The sequence below is a fragment of the Nuphar pumila genome, chromosome 2 (genome assembly GCF_984573655.1).
Source record: "Nuphar pumila chromosome 2, dmNupPumi1.hap1.1, whole genome shotgun sequence".
Classification (NCBI taxonomy): Eukaryota; Viridiplantae; Streptophyta; class Magnoliopsida; order Nymphaeales; family Nymphaeaceae; genus Nuphar; species Nuphar pumila.
Genome location: NC_143250.1, coordinates 104046250 through 104062256, shown reverse-complemented (window position 1 = coordinate 104062256; position 16007 = coordinate 104046250). Strand labels below are relative to the sequence as shown.

At 37.3% G+C, this 16007-nt stretch overlaps 1 protein-coding gene across 1 annotated transcript in view; it reads right to left on the bottom strand.

Moving 5' to 3' along the window:
• Positions 1-4742: 4742 nt before the first annotated feature.
• The window catches only part of LOC149846505 (Protein kinase superfamily protein), a 33147-nt gene continuing 21882 nt past the window's right edge, over positions 4743-16007 (bottom strand). The window contains exons 12-18 of the mRNA XM_089996375.1: positions 9392-9480; positions 7902-7953; positions 6740-6796; positions 6460-6633; positions 6285-6362; positions 5116-5280; positions 4743-5026 (exon numbers count right to left, since the gene is read on the bottom strand). Of these exons, the coding sequence (XP_089852501.1) occupies positions 5197-5280; positions 6285-6362; positions 6460-6633; positions 6740-6796; positions 7902-7953; positions 9392-9480 (534 nt within the window). The 3' untranslated portion in view covers positions 4743-5026; positions 5116-5196. The remainder of the gene's footprint in view (positions 5027-5115; positions 5281-6284; positions 6363-6459; positions 6634-6739; positions 6797-7901; positions 7954-9391; positions 9481-16007) is intronic.

The window sequence follows — 16007 nt, the reverse complement described above, 5'->3', positions numbered from 1 at the left end:
CTCTCTCTCTCTCTCTCTCTCTCTCTCTCTCTCTCTCTCTCTCTCTCTCTCATTCTTGTATAATTGGATTAGACAAAAAAAAATTGGATGTGATTGGTATTTGTGAAACAAAGATGCAAGAGGTTTTTATTGCTTCAGTTTCAGAGTTGTGGAGGGGTGCAAGTTTTTATTTTAAAGCGGTTGTTAATCATGCTGGGGGTATTTTAATTTTGTGAAAGTCTTCATTGGGGGCGGTTCAAGTGGACTTCGGTTAGTTTTCGATTTCCATCGCTTTCACTGTACAAGCTCTAAACTGTATGGTCGTGCTTCCTGTGGTGTATGGCCCAAATTGGGCTTCTAGGAGATTATTGTTATGGGAGGATCTAAATCGAGTGCTCCCTCTTGCTGGTGATTGCCATATTCTATTGAGAGATTTTAACTGTTTATTGTCCATTCAAGATTCAAACAATTTAGTGAGGCTCAATCCGTCGATCAGAGGATTCTAAGATTTTGTTGCCGCTAATCAATTATAGCCCATGCTATTGTCTGGAGAAAGGTTTACTTGATCTAACCAATGGGCACGACCATGTTGTAGGGTGCTAGATAGAGTCTTAATTTCAATTGGATTACTCCAAATCATCCTAGATATAAAAGGGGTGGATTATTTCCCCAACCGTGTCCGACCATGGTCAAGTGATCGTGCAATGGGAAGGAGGCTTTAGATCAGTTCATCGATTTTCTTTCGAGCAATGGTGGTTAACTGAACCAGAGTTTCATTCAGTGGTTGAGGGGTCATGGAGTTCGAGGGTTCATGAAGACAGCGCTGCTATGTGATATCAAAAGAAGCTTTTGCGCCTAGCTAAGGATATTAAACTTTGGTTGCAAAGGCGGTTTGTGAGTAAGTTTCATGAGATGACTGAATGGGAGGCAGAGATCTCATCACTGTTCACCCTATTATCTTTTACCGAAGGATTGTCGGAGGCACAATTGAAGGGGTTGCAAAGCAAACTTGCTGATCGGACGACATTATTGAAACATTGGAGGATAAAAGAGGAGTTGAAATGGAAGCAGCGTGCTCAGGTGAAATGGTTGGTGGCAGGGGATGAAAATACTAGTTTTTTTCATTCATTTGCTTTTGATCGGTTTAGACGAAGCATCCTTCAATCAATCACAATTGACGGGGTGTTGTGGGAAGGGCAGAATCTTGTGCTGGTGGTCTCTAACTATTTCGAGAAGCTTTATTCTATTCCGCCAAATACGGGGGGTAATATTGGGCATGAGTTATTTTCTTCTCTTCAACTGGATTAGGTCTTAACCTTGCAATGTAGGTTTTCGGAAGCAGAAATCAAGAACACAATTAAAGATTTGTCGAGTTGGAAGGCACCAGGAGTAGATGGTTTCCCTGTAGTTTTTTTTCAAATTTTTTTGGAGAATAGTGAATAGTGATTTGTGTACAGTGTTTGATGAGTTTCATCGTAACTCTAGACTGCCTAGGCAGTGTCATGTCGGATTAATCTCTCTTATTCCAAAAGAAAGCGTCACCACGGATATTATGTGCTTCCGTCCCATTTCTATAATGGGAGCCTTATATCGTTTAGTCACAAAGGTCTTAGCATCAAGACTAAAATTGGTGGCATCTAATCTATTTTCTGATTTTCAGTTTGCTTTTATTCCTAATAGGAGAGTTCAACAATCATATATCTCGGCTTCAGAGGTCATTCATTCCATGCACGCGAGTCGTACTCCTTACTTTGTGTTGAAGCTTGATTTTAATAAAGCATGTGATTCTGTGTACTGGCCTGTTCTTTTGCAAGTGGTGAATCACATGGGATTCGACAACTATTTTTCCATATGGGTGTCAGAGCTCCTTACCAATGCACAAGTCATGGTGTCCATTAACGGGGTAAAGGGTGAGCAATTTTCATTGCGGCGCAGCCTACGATAGGGATGTCTGTTATCTCCGCTTTTGTTTAATACAGTGGCAAAAGGACTTGCGGTGGCTCTTAGACGCGCGCAGACAAGGGGTTTCGTACAGTCGTTGGATATCCACGATTTTTTTGGGCATATTATACAATATGCAGACAATATTCTAGTCTTTGGAAGGGTTTCACTGTAGCAAATGCTTCGCGTAAGGCTTATTCTCATGTTTTTTGCAGTTTTGTCCGGGCTGAGGCTCAATGAAAATAAGTGTTCGGTCACGCTTCTGAATGGCGATCCGACCAGTCAAAACGCAGCAGAAAAAATTTTCAACTGCGCTTTAGGGTCGTTGCCGATCAAGTACTTGGGGCTCCCCCTACAAGTCAAGTCAACCTCTAAAACATCATGGGCACCGGTTGTTTATAAGGTGTGTCTTAAGCTTCAGTCTTGGTGTGCCAGATATTTGTCTCTTGCATGCAGAATTACTTTGATCAGGCATGTTTTGTCAGCGATTCCAGAATTCTTCATGTCGGTTTCTGTCATGTCAGTCAACGTTGAGCAACAGCTTAAGCACGGCTTGTCAAGTATTTTATGGCATGGTGTGAATGGACCTTATAAGAGGCACTTGGTGGGATGAGACTCCATTGTTATGCCAAGGACTATGGCTGGCTTAAGAATTTTTGCTTTGCGTAAAAGGAGTGTGGCATTGGTTGTGAACCAGTGTTGGTTGGCTCATACTTCACAGGATGCATGTGCAAACTTCTTCTGACTGAAATATGGTCTAATCGATTCACTTGTTGTTCGTTGGGGGGGCTCGTGGACCATACACATCGCATTTGAGGAAAATGTGGTTTAGGGCATTGCGTTTGTTTCTTGATAGGGATTTGGACGTGGGGGTAGACAGATCTTGGCTTTAATGGGCAGTCTCAAATGCAGGAGTTTTCCAAGTCCACAAGGTCTACCGTTCTCTTTTACCTCCAGGTCCGAGCTGGATCCTCAAAAATGCTTTATGGGCGAAGGGACCATCTCCGAGGACCAAATTATTGGCTTGGTTGATTCTTCGTGACCGGATACAAACCCATAACAATATCAAGAGGATGGGGTTTCAGTTTCTCAGTTGGTGTGTGCTTTGTCGACAAGCTGAAGAAACCACACATCTTTTTTTGTCGTGTGAAGTGTTTCGAGAATTGTTTTCTAAAACTTGGAGGGCTCCATCGGTTGTTGTGCGAGAGGGTTGCTTTGCGTTAGATCTTATCATCGGCACTGCTATAATTAGACTTGAAAAGAAGTGGATGACTATTTGGAGAGTTTGGTTATTTACAGTGTGGTGGTTCATATGGATGGCCAGAAATGATGCTACTTTTCGGGATGTCCCATTCAACCTTAACCGTTTGACTTTAAGGGTCTTGGTTGATGTGTATGCTATCTTACGCATATATCTCAAAGACCTGCCTCTGCCTCCAACCAATCCTTATCTAGATGTCTGTGGTCCTTGATGAATTTTTTGTTTTGTGTTCGGGTTTTTCTGTTTTTTGTGTAAATAGTGTTTTCATGTTTTGTTGTTTTGTTTGTGCTTGTGGGACTCAACACTTTGTTGAGTTTCACTTTTAAGTAATGTTGATCGTTTTTCGGCTCTCTCTCTCTCACACACACAGCTTGATAATCGCTTTTATTTATGGCATTAATATATTCTTATTTCATGACGAAGGAAGAAGATTATGATGATGATGATAACGATCAATGACAGATCCAAGTTTTTGCCTAAAGGGGGGAAATTATAATAAAATAAAGGCAAAAAAATTATAATAAAATAATACATAAAGTGGGCAATATAAATTTTTATAATAAAATAATAAAAAATTTCAAAACTTTCTTAAAGGGTGAGGGGGGGGGGGGGGGGGGGGGGGATTATAATAAAATAAAATATAAAACTAAAATATATCTAAAATTTTGCTTAAAGGGGGGCAACAAAAATTTATAATAAAAAAATATATAAAACAAAAATATAAAGGGGGGGCCGTCCCAACTGGATCCGTCCTTGATAATGATGAATCCATTAAATATAAATTCTTAGTGGGTAATATACATAAGCTTAACCAAGTGTTATTACCATTGTCCAGGCTGGTTAAAGCATAGTGACAAATATGAAAGAGTTATGAAAATCTCACCATAATATGGCAAGAAATTGCCTGAAAGTTTAAAACTACAATTTCTTGTGAGATTTTCAAAATATCGCGAAATTTATGAAAAAACATAAATACCACAATTTAAACACGATATTTACATTTTAAATATCTATTTATCACACAAAAAATGTATTTTTATTTTTAAATAATTTTTATTAATATTTTCTTATAAAAAATAAATTTTATATTTTTTAATTTATTTTTTATTGCCAAGATTTTGCCAAAAAAATGCAAGATTTATGAATTTTTTTCAATTTCTTGCAAGTTTTTGAAAAACGAGAAATTGCCGATAAAAATGTGTCACTATGGGTTAAAGAAACACGGATTTGAGTAAACCATAGACAATATATATATATATATATATATATATATATATATATATATATATATATATATATATATATATATATATATATATTGCTGGACAAGTAGAACTATCCTTAACCTAATCCCGGAATCCCCCTGATTGTCATTGAAAAGAAAAAAAACAAAAGAAAAGAAAAACTCAAAAGCAATTGTGCGGATTATCAGCATTATATACCACACAAAATGCATATCCGACATGGGAGTTTTCTATATGTAAGAATTTGGCTGTATCCGTTCAAGTTTTGTTTTGGGTGTATTTGAGATTGCAAATCCAGTAATAACACAAGCAATATGTTTCTGAAAACCTTTTTTCCCCTCTTTTTTCTTTTCTACCAGGAAAATGCTACATACAAGTTACAAAGTAATTCAGTTATTTTGTCAGTGGATAGAATTCCTTGAACCTATATTTCTTCCGTCCTATTGATTTACATGGTACTCAATCCAAAGGCTTAAGGGCTTCAATCTAAATAATCACCCACTAGTCATTAAATTATCTCATGACTAAAACTGGAGCTCCGGAATGGAGCGGCCGCTGAACCAGAAGAGCACATCCTAGAATTTGCTCAAACTTTGTGTATCTGCAAAACAGCAAAGCCAGATAAGCTTATGGATAAAAATGAGAGCTCTTGAAAACATTAGAATGAAAACATTCTGAATGAGCTCATACATTTACAATATTTACAGGGAAGAACACCAGAGTGTTCTGATTGATTTCTTAATTGGAAGCTTCATCATCCTTTTGTGGGCATTATGTATCAGAGTTTGTAGCCATTTCATCATTCCACCCTTTGGTAAGCAAGTCGTAATTGATTGATGCGAGCTGAGACAAATTCTGAAAGAAAAAGAAGAAATCGATGAAAAATAGTCAGATGTACAGAAAAGATGCCCAAAACCACTAGAAGAACAAACAGATGTAATGAAGCTAAACAGCAACATGAAGCCTTTAAAAACTGGAGCAGACAAAGAAAACCAAAAGATGTAATAATCACATTGGAAAAGATAAAACAATGAAATTGTATGAACACGATTTAGTTATTAGCTTTAGAAGTGGCAAATCACTTCGTCAAGCCAAGCAGATATAATAGGCAAAGGAAGCACCAACCCATTTAATAACGCCTCATCTCATTCCCCATGGGGAACACAAGTCTGACCAAGAATTCGAGAGGAAAGCTGGAATAAAGGGGTCTGGAAGGATTGATATAATTATTTTCTTGAGAAGCATTAGTTTTTGCAGAGGATCAAACCTTGTTAAGCCAACAGAAACATGTCTTTTTTTTTCTGATGACGAGGAACCCTCGCCGAGAACCGGGTCACTTAATGAGCCCGTCCCCTGTGATATAAACTCTGGGTGGAGTCACTGACACCGAAGCCCTCACAGAGCCCCAGTTAAAAGCCAACAGTACCATGTCAGATGCTGTAGTATGGATTAGCACCAAGTCCTAATTTTCGTGCTACTACAAATCACATCAGACCTATGTCACACGGTGCAGGTGCGGGGGTGCGGCACTTTCAAAAAACTTGGGTGCGGGGTGCAGCAAAATATATATATATATATATATATATATATATATATATATATATATATATATATATATATATATATAGTCCAAAAGTTGGACATAAATGGCCCTAGGTGAGTTGACTGCACCCAGGGCCAGGTTGACCGCATGGGTGCGGATGCGATGCGGGTGCGGCACCTAGTTGCCGAGTCCCTGTGACATAGCATCAGACTGATTCTTTCCGGAAGGAAAATGCCAGGGAAGAGAGAGAGAGAGAGAGAGAGAGAGAGAGAGAGGAAGGCCTTTAAAAGATGATAAACCTAAATTTTGTGCATACCTTAAATGAGAAATTACTGAAGGAGTAATTTACTGATGATCCTGATTCAAACTCAGCGAGACCTCCACATTCATCACCCTACTTACAACAGGATAAAAGAAGCCAAATGGAAAGAGTTAGACCTACATGGACATGGTGCTTGACAGCAAAAAATGATTCTGCTTTCACAACATACCAATTCATCATGTCGATTGCTCATGGAACTGCTGCTGTGACTAATACTTCCAGTATCAGAGGTGTCCCCAAATTCATTTGTTGCATACACGTGGTCATCAGATGGATGCCATGAGTAACGACTGGTAAAGTAGCTTGTATCAAAGGCATTATCTGAAGCTGGAACAAATGCTGCCTAAACCAGAAGCAGTTTTAAGATTGGTTACAAGCTACTATTCACGTGCATGTGGACATACTGCTCAAGCTTGCTGGCATAGAATATTCATTTAAATGTGACATACCTTCTGTCTGGCGAGTGTGTCCCAGTTGATGTCCTTGAAAAAAACATGCTGTTTCACCTGAAAAAACAAGATGCCTCTTCCAGCATAAATTCCATTGCTAGGTAAGCTAAAACTGTCTTTGGATTTGGACCACTCAGGCAACAATGCCAGAGAGTCGGGCAAAGTCTGTCGGCCAATGGGACAGATTCAAGTCGGCTTTGGAACATTTCTAATCTGGGACACCCAACTCTGCCACATTTTCACTTGGGTTCAGAATAGGTTGAATCCCTATAGTGGAATTTCAAACCTGATCCAGTATGTTATATATAGTTTACAATGCACCAATCCAGTCTAAGCAGATCAGGTTGGTGGTAGTCTACATGAATCAAACCGGTTGACAGCCCTACTGCCTGCCTGCATTTACTGGAATGAACCATAGTTGGCCAACCTGGCGAGTTGACTCGGGAATCACCCAAGTCGATCTGGATCAGACCCCAATTGGGTCACCGATTCAGGACCACCGATCCATGTCTCTTATGTGCTTTTTGTCATACATTTTGTGGTTTTAATGTGTAATGCTCATAAAAGGATACTTGTTATAAAGAATCTTATGTTTTTAAATCATAAAATTAAAAATTATGTATAGTTGAATACTTATATAGCTTAGTCATTGATGTCATGTGCTAAATTTAGTGATTATACAGTATACAGTTTGATTTTTTTTCATATCTTAACAATAGAAAGTACATAGTCCCAAGACTCCCAACACGTTCCAGTTACTGAGTTGGCCCACTGACTCAAGAGTCAAGGATCAGGCGATCCGAATCCGAGTCACAAGTTTGCCAACTATGGAATGAACATTGAAATATTTGAGGATTCCACAAGAAGAATTCCTTTTAGGGCCTGTTTGGAATCTAGGAACTGGGATAGGAGTTAATGCATCTGGCAAAAAGTTAGTCAAACTACCACCAGATGGTTGTTTGGAAACTGGTAGCTGGGACGGGAGTTAATGCATTTGGGATGGGAAGTGGCATTGTATTTACACTAAAGCATGGAATTGACAGCTGCCACTTCCTGAAATGGCACTTCCCATCCCAGCTACTAGTTTCCAAACAAGGCCTAAATGTGTCAGTCCTTAAGAATTTTAGTTCAGAGACAAGCAATTAGAAGAAAAAAAGGAAACCTCTTCTGCTCCTTTGGCTCCAAGTCTCTGTCCAGGATCTTCTGTTAACAATCTGTGATATGAAGAATAAATGCACTTTAGAAACAAAAGCTAAAAATAGTTACATCTTAGTAAACAGAGTTACAATAGCACCTACCACCGGGACACAATATTTCATGTCCTGCTACACCAGAAAATCAAATAGTTCAAATGGGCTAACCAGAGTTAGTGCCAACTAAATCGTATAAACAATTGTGAAGCAGCACATGATCCTAATTTGCCAATCAATAAAAGGACAGACGCATACAAAAAATAAAAGAAAAAGCCACACAGATGTCAAAATGTGCAGTCAGCTGTATCATCACATGTACTCTGGATACAGGCTTTTGCCTGTAAAACTTGAAAGAATTTTCAACGTACTATTCAAAAGCATATCCAATGCATAAATTAAATCATCTCAAATTCATAAAGATGGCGACTACCAGAATTCCAGTTTATTATGTCCAAGGATTTAGGCTTCTGTCTTCTGGGATTCTGAAAAATTAATGAGCCAATTCTTGAAGGCATACTAACACGAGAACAGTACCCCAGTTTCAAGGTTCCTCATATGCTTCTCATGATTTCAAACAGAACATAACCAACTGAGAAATATAGCAAAGAAAGTTCAATCCGAAATTCAGATGAACTTATTTTCTTGAACAAAATATCATAAATTCTGAAATTTTAGAGTCCAGAGGCCGGACTTCATTCAAGTGCATTGGCACAAAAAGAGCACATCTATAACTTTTCTGATTGTCAATGGCTCGTACCATGGGCAGTCAGGCACACTGTCACCCAGCTATGTGGAGCTCCCCAAGGGCTGTCATACTTGATTGTAAACCTAATAGAGATAGGCATGATGTTTCAAGATATTGTATACTAAAGTATCTCCTCGTTGAACCAAATAAAAAGAACGTCTACAGATCCTGTCCCAGCTTACAGATTCATACATAGTCTACAAACTCTAAAAAATAAAAAACTTTCATGAAAAGCAATCAAGATACATACACACATCCAAGTAAAAAAAGTAGAAACATAGCGCCTATATGAGATACACGAGAATTGAATGGATTTAAATCCCAATATTCTTATGTTCTCTTTCTTTTCCAAAGTGCTCTTACTTTTTACATGCACATACAATGCTGTTGCTTTGTCTTTTTTCCCCCATTTATTTCTGTCATTCCCATTTCCTACTTGACAATTCCAACTGGTTATGTATCCTACTCCATTACATCATATTATAGTCAATGAATGAACCTACATTAGTCAAGAAGATCTGACATGTGAGTTCAACATACAGAACTGGAACTCCATTCCAGATGCTAATTTTCAAGGGCAGTTTATTCTATTTAACTAATCCATAGCACGTTAACTAAAATTAAAAAAATTTGGATCATGATAGCAGAACCCATTACAAATAGAACATTTGATGAAGCATAACTAAATGACATAAAGACCCTCGTAAGGCTTACTTGTCAATCAAGGCCTGTGCTTCATAACTCATCTCCTCAGGTATCTGTGGCCATGGAATTTTGCGATTAAGTATGTTGTCAAAAATTGTCTGCACAACCAATAAGAGTAGTTAATATGATTGAACATTTCAAAAATTTCACTGAATGATGATATTCCTGACAGCAGTGTTTTGAAGAACTAAAAAATTTAAGAGTGGTAAAACCAGGGTTACTAGAAGCATCCATAGACATGGAGAAGCGTGCTTCTCCCAAATATGCTTCAAAAGTGTGAAATGTGGTGCTTCCAAAACGTTAGGGGGAAGCACCCTTTTTAAATGGGAAGCGAGCTTCCCAATTTGGGGGAAGCAAGCTTCCTTGATAATGGGAAGCTCACTTCTCTTTGAAGGGAAACATGATTCCCAGAATTGGGAATCATGTTTCCTTGTATTTTGTGGCTTGGACAGTTTTGCCCCTATTTAATTGTTTTTTACCAAAAAATATAAAGAAACATTGTGTTTTTAAAAGGGCAAAATGGCCATTTGAAAAAATGTTAAAACTTGAAAGGCAGGGGAGGGGTTTTACGAGTTTTAGGGTTTTTCTATTAATCAATTCCAAACTCTATCTGGTTCTCCGACAACCTCCCACGACCATGGATGTCGCCAGGTACTCTCTCTATTTTGTCTTGCTTTGCGTGTATTTACCATCTTGTTGTGCTCATGTTATATAGTTTCATCTACCTACATCTTAACGAACTTAAGATTGTTGCAATTAAGCATTTAGTTCTAGCCTTTTTGAACATATTGCAAGTCTTAATTGTGTTTCTTTTTACACCAGGACTTTAGACTGTTGCAGATTAAGCCTTTGGTTCTAGCCTTTTTTAATTTACTTTGAGGTTTCCCTTTTCTTATTTTGCCATTTTTAGATATAAAATTGAACGAGGTTTTAAATAAATAAAATTCTGTTTTGTGATGCAAGAATTTAGTTTTGGCTTCTTGTTTTTTGCTTCATAGTGGAACACTAGAATATAATTACGTTTTCGCTTCTTGTTGGATTCCTATTCGCTTTTCACTCGAATCCTAGGTTGCTTCCCTCTTTGTTTTCCCTTTGAAACTGGGTTAGCTTCAGGTTCGATTCCTAGGTCGCTTCTGAGACGATTTTTGGTTCGCTTCTAAGTCGTTTTGCGCTTTCCACTTCCTAAAATTTTAGAAGTGTCATGCTTCCGGCTTCATGAATCGCTTCTCGCTTCCGCTTTCTCGACTGGCAACTTTGGGTAAAACAAATGTTTAAAACAAGCAGCCGATAGATGCCTTTGACAAATGCAACATATCTTTTGGATTTCTCATATCAATTACGTGAAACAACCTAAGCTTTTTCAGGTGTCCCCCCAAGAAAAAAAGCCTTAGATAAATTTGAGACAAAAGATTTTCTTTCTAAATAGGATGTAATCTATGTAGCCGGGACACGACACTTAGGGTGTCGTACCTGTGTCGACACGTGTTGACATGGGTATTGGTACCTAGACACGGCATTTTCCATGTCCTATACTATATTATATTATATTATATTATATATTTTCAATATATATTTTAGATATATAATATATATTTTCGATATATATTTTAGATATATATTAGATATTTTTAGTATATGTTTAGTCGTGTTCCTATACCCACATTTTTGAAATTACCGTGTCGTACCCTCTGTACCCGTACCTGCACCCGCACCGGTACCCGTACCCAGGTGACCTAGGATGTAATAATATAACTCGAAAGACTAAGATGGCTTAAAGTAATGAATTCGGGAAAACAACAAAAAACATGCAAAGAAATTCAGGCATTTCCTTGGCAAGCTATAGAGTAACTTTGTGTGCAAATTTTAGTATGATATACCACAATCCTATCACTTAATCTGGACCTAAGCTGTATTTCCTTATTAGTGTTCTTCTCTAATCTTTTCATTTCATGCAATGCTGCAATAAAATCATTTCTTTTCCCAGTCCTTTTATGGTTTGTTTTTCAGATTGTGGTTGATTTCTTAGAAAAAAGGAAAGCTTCACGCGCGCGCACACACACACACACATACACTTCTTAAGAACTGAAGGATGGCTTTAGTGGGACAAATATGGTTCCTTGCAGTATTTTTTAAAATGACATGTTTATGTTGGGTAGTCCCATCATTTTGAGTTTTGTTGACATTTATCGGATTTTGAGGGGTGTAACATGGGTGGTATGACAGTAATTTAAGTGAAGGGTGTGTGTTTTCAGTTATGTTGCTATGGCAACATAGTAATTTTGCTGCTTTTGTAAGCATTTTCATCATGAGAATTAAGACTTGTGTAAGCTGTCATTTCAAAGGGTAGTATTAAGGAATTTGTAGTATTTGTGTACTTTTTTTAGATATAACAAGCCATTTTCAAGGGCTCCTCTATGGATGTGGTATGTAGTAATTTTCATAGTTTTTTTTTTGCCTTGCTATGTTGTATTTTTGTAAGCCTGTCTGAGTGGACACATCTATTGTACACAAGGTTAGTTGGATGATGCCTTTTTCTCTTTCTTCACATCAGTCTCGCCCAGTGACCCTGGTACACAAGGTCTCTCTCTCTCTCTCTCTCTCTCTCTCTCTCTCTCTCTCTCTCTCTCTCTCTCTCTCTCTCTCTCTCTCTCTCTCTCTCTCTCTCTCGGAATGTGCTAGGTTTGAGCTTGGAGAGGTTGAGGATAAATCGATGTGTTACTTGAGGACGATGTAGAGGTGGTATCAACCACAGAAGAGGGAATCAGAGAGTGAAGGGACAACAGAGATGAGCTGTTGGTAGACGAGGAAGATGAGGATGGGGGCGTGCTGGTGGTGGATGAGTTAGAGCGATGGTGAGACATTGATGGTGCCTTCGTGGTGGTGGTGGTGGAAGCATAGGGACTGCATGTTGAGGGAAGGGAGGAAGAGGACGACAATGAAGGCACATATGAGCAATGCCATCTTACTTTTCGTATGTCTTTGACGTGTTCAGTCACTCATCGGTGATCCAACTGGTTTGCTGGCTTGTCATGGTTTGTTGTGGTTGGATGGTCCTAGATCACTTCTTCTATTTCCAAATTTGAGTTGTTGCCTTGATTCATCTAGGTTTCTTAAATACTGATTCAGAGAGTGTGTTGCATTCATTGCAGAGGTGTTAAAGATACGGAGTAGAACATCATGTGCTTGATTATTGGTAGCAATATATGTGTTGATGAAGGGATCATCTATTGATTGAGTTGTGTAGTTTCCCCATCAGAAAAGGAGGAACCATTGGACAAAGGAAAATGACATGAAATCTGTAAGCTTTCTTTGTTCTCATCTTTTCTCCCTCTCAAACTCATGTTTATCTCATTTTAGTTGTGATTCGTTAGCTCTCCTTCATCAGCTATTCATGGGCACTCATTTTTATATCTCAGGTATTTATCATGATGTGCTCCCTTTATTTCAACTTCACTCTCATTGCTTCAGAAATTTCCATGATAATTTCTATATTGAGGAGCCATTGAAATTCAGCTCTCCAATTATTCATGGGTACTCGTTCGTATCTTAGTTGTCATAGGCGCTAGGCGGAACCTAGGCGATGATCCCCTAAAAAGGCCTAGGTGGGGCCTAGGCGGTACCCCAAATAAAAAAAAATAAAAATATATAAAAAACATAATAAGAAACATATATACAACATAAAATCAATCAACAATAAGCAATAGACAAATAATATGTTGTTGAACACTCTAAAGCAATTATATTACATAACCTTAACTTGCTCAAACAAATTAAGAATAAATTAAAAATTAAATAAACAATCGATACAATTAACAATGTGAAGAACAATATACAAAAAATAAAATCATGTATAAGAAAAAATTAACAACAATAGACATAATACAAGCAATAGAAAAATAATGTCTTCTTCTTCTTCTTCTTCTTCTTCTTCTTCTTCTTCTTCTTCTTCTTCTTCTTCTTCTTCTTCTCAACAATACATAATACAAGCAATGGACAAATAACATGTCTTCTCCTTCTTCGAGAGAGAGATGAAGAAAACAAATGATGTCTTCAAAAAAAAATCTTCAAAAAAAAAACTAGGCTCTAAAAAAAGCCTAGGTGATCACAACCTAGACGGCAATATAGGGCCCTGCCGCCCAAACCTGGTCGCACAGGCGGTGGGGCTGTGCCTAGGCCGCCCAGGCGGCGCCTTTGACAACTAAGGTTCCTATATCTCAGGTGTTTATCATGATGTGCTTCCTTTATTTCAACTTCACTCTTATTGCATCAAACAATTTCGTGATAAATTCTTTGGGAAGCCAGTGAAATCCAATGAATCTGTCTTTTCTCAAAATATTGCAAAGCTATTCACACCTCCTTATGCAGGGTGGGTGGCCCAGATGTGCAAACTCAGACCATTTGTGAGCCAATGAAATAACTTATTTCTAAATCTTGGATTAGTTAGTGATTTAAGTAATCTGGTCAGTGTCAGTAGTGTGTGCTGTGATGTTTGGTTTTCATTTAGTTGCATTTTGGTGTTTCTCTTGCTAAAATGCACAGTTGAAAATGTTTTTCCAAATGCATTCAGTAGGTTATAATTGTTCGGTCTTATTATAATGTTCTTTGTTCTTCAATATCTATTAGGAATTATTGATATTCTCAGTTACCATTTTTATTTTTCGATATATAGATGAATCTCAAGTACTTTTCCCCTCTTTAATCTCCAATATGTGGTGAAACGTTGTAGTAGTGGTGCGTTGCTTTGTAAATCTTTCATCCATCTTATGTGCATCTCCAATTCTTGATGGAAGGAACTGGTGAAAACTAGGGGTATCGACAGGTCGGGTTTGGTTCTGACCCAGGTGGAACCAGACTTGGACCAGATTTTCAGGTATGGTAACGGGTCCGGACCCGGTTTTAATCGGGTCCACTATAAGAATAACCCATACCCGGACCTGATAAGAACTACATGAACCAAACCCGGTAAAACCATTTTTTTTTTCATTTTTACATTGATAATTTGTGGGTCTTAATCGTAACTTGGGTCGGATCCGGGTCTGGTATAACATTTCACAAACTATACTCGGGTCCATGTATTAATCGGACCTTCAAGTCCGGACCCAGGTCTTAATCGGGTCTTCTTATTTATCACCATACCCGGACCCTATAAGTTTTGGTTCGGATCGGGTCCGGGTAATCCAGGCCTGTTGACACCCCTAGTGAAAACCCATCCAAAGATTCTCTTGAAAAGTAAGTAAATTTAGCCATTTTTCACTTTCTTCTAAGGAAGAACTTGCTTCTAGGCAAAATGTGGTATCTACCAATGACATGTACCTGATTACTCAAAGTTGCTTGATCTTGCTTAATCATCCTTATGAATACCTATAGAGAGATCTTTCTGCTTAATTTCACCTCAGCCTTAAACAGCTAAGTTGATATATATTTATATCATATTTGTACGTTCACCTACAAAAAAAAACTTATGCTTGCTAAAAGTTGCTGATAACTATTTTAGCAAATATATATATATATATAGTTCGGTATGGTCCATTTGCTCGAAACTCCCCTTGGTTCATTTTTTTTTATGAAGAATATGATTTTATAATGTTTGAAATTTAAAAAATTGTGAACTGTTGTTTTTTGAACCCTAAAATCTGCATATGGTCAGAATCAGGCAGTTCAAGAAGCCAGTTCACACTAATTCAACCATTTAGAACATATCTTTATGGTCAGAATTTAACAAAAATAAATAAAAGTTGGTAAGAATTAGTGTGCAGATTGTGCTCAGACAAATCTGTGCATCTCTCTCTCTCTCTCTCTCTCTCTCTCTCTCTCTCTCTCTCTCTCTATATATATATATATATATATATATATATATATATATATATATATATATATATATATATATCACTGTCATTGATATCGGCAATATCTTGAAAATATCGCGAGAAATACCAATATTTTAAGGTAGCCGATATTAAAGGTAATAGCTTGCAATATTTTCAAAATATCGCCAGAAGACAAAATATTATGATATTATCGCGATATTATCATGATATTTTTGAAAAAAACTCTTTTTTATTTATTTTAAGTTTGCATTTCCTATTTTTTGTTTCTTTTTATTTCAAAACCTTTAAAACATGTTTCTTTATATTTTTGGAAGAAAAATAATGCAAAACTTATTATTTTCTTAGCTTTTTTGTTGTTATTTATATATTTTTCAATTTTTTAAACTCCAAAGATTTATAAACTTTTGAAAATCTCTTCGAGAAGTACCCTCGCCGAGAAATTTCAGGTGACTATGATGTATATATATACATATTGTGGTACTGTACCATCATAACTTACGGTGCTACACACTTGATTTACATAGATTTAAACTCCAAAAGTAAAATCTAACCTTTGGAACATGTTTAGCATGTTTTATTTACTATATCCATGTGTTAAAGTTGATTCAAACATGATGTTCCATACCATTTTTAAACCACCCTTCATAAATTGTGTCATTGATTTTTCACCATCTCAAAAATAGTATCTTATGGTGTATTAGATATTATAAAACCTTCTAACATAGTAAATAAATGATGCTAAATGCATCTGTATGGTAAGATTTTACATTTAGTGGCTAGGCCCATACAAACTCCAG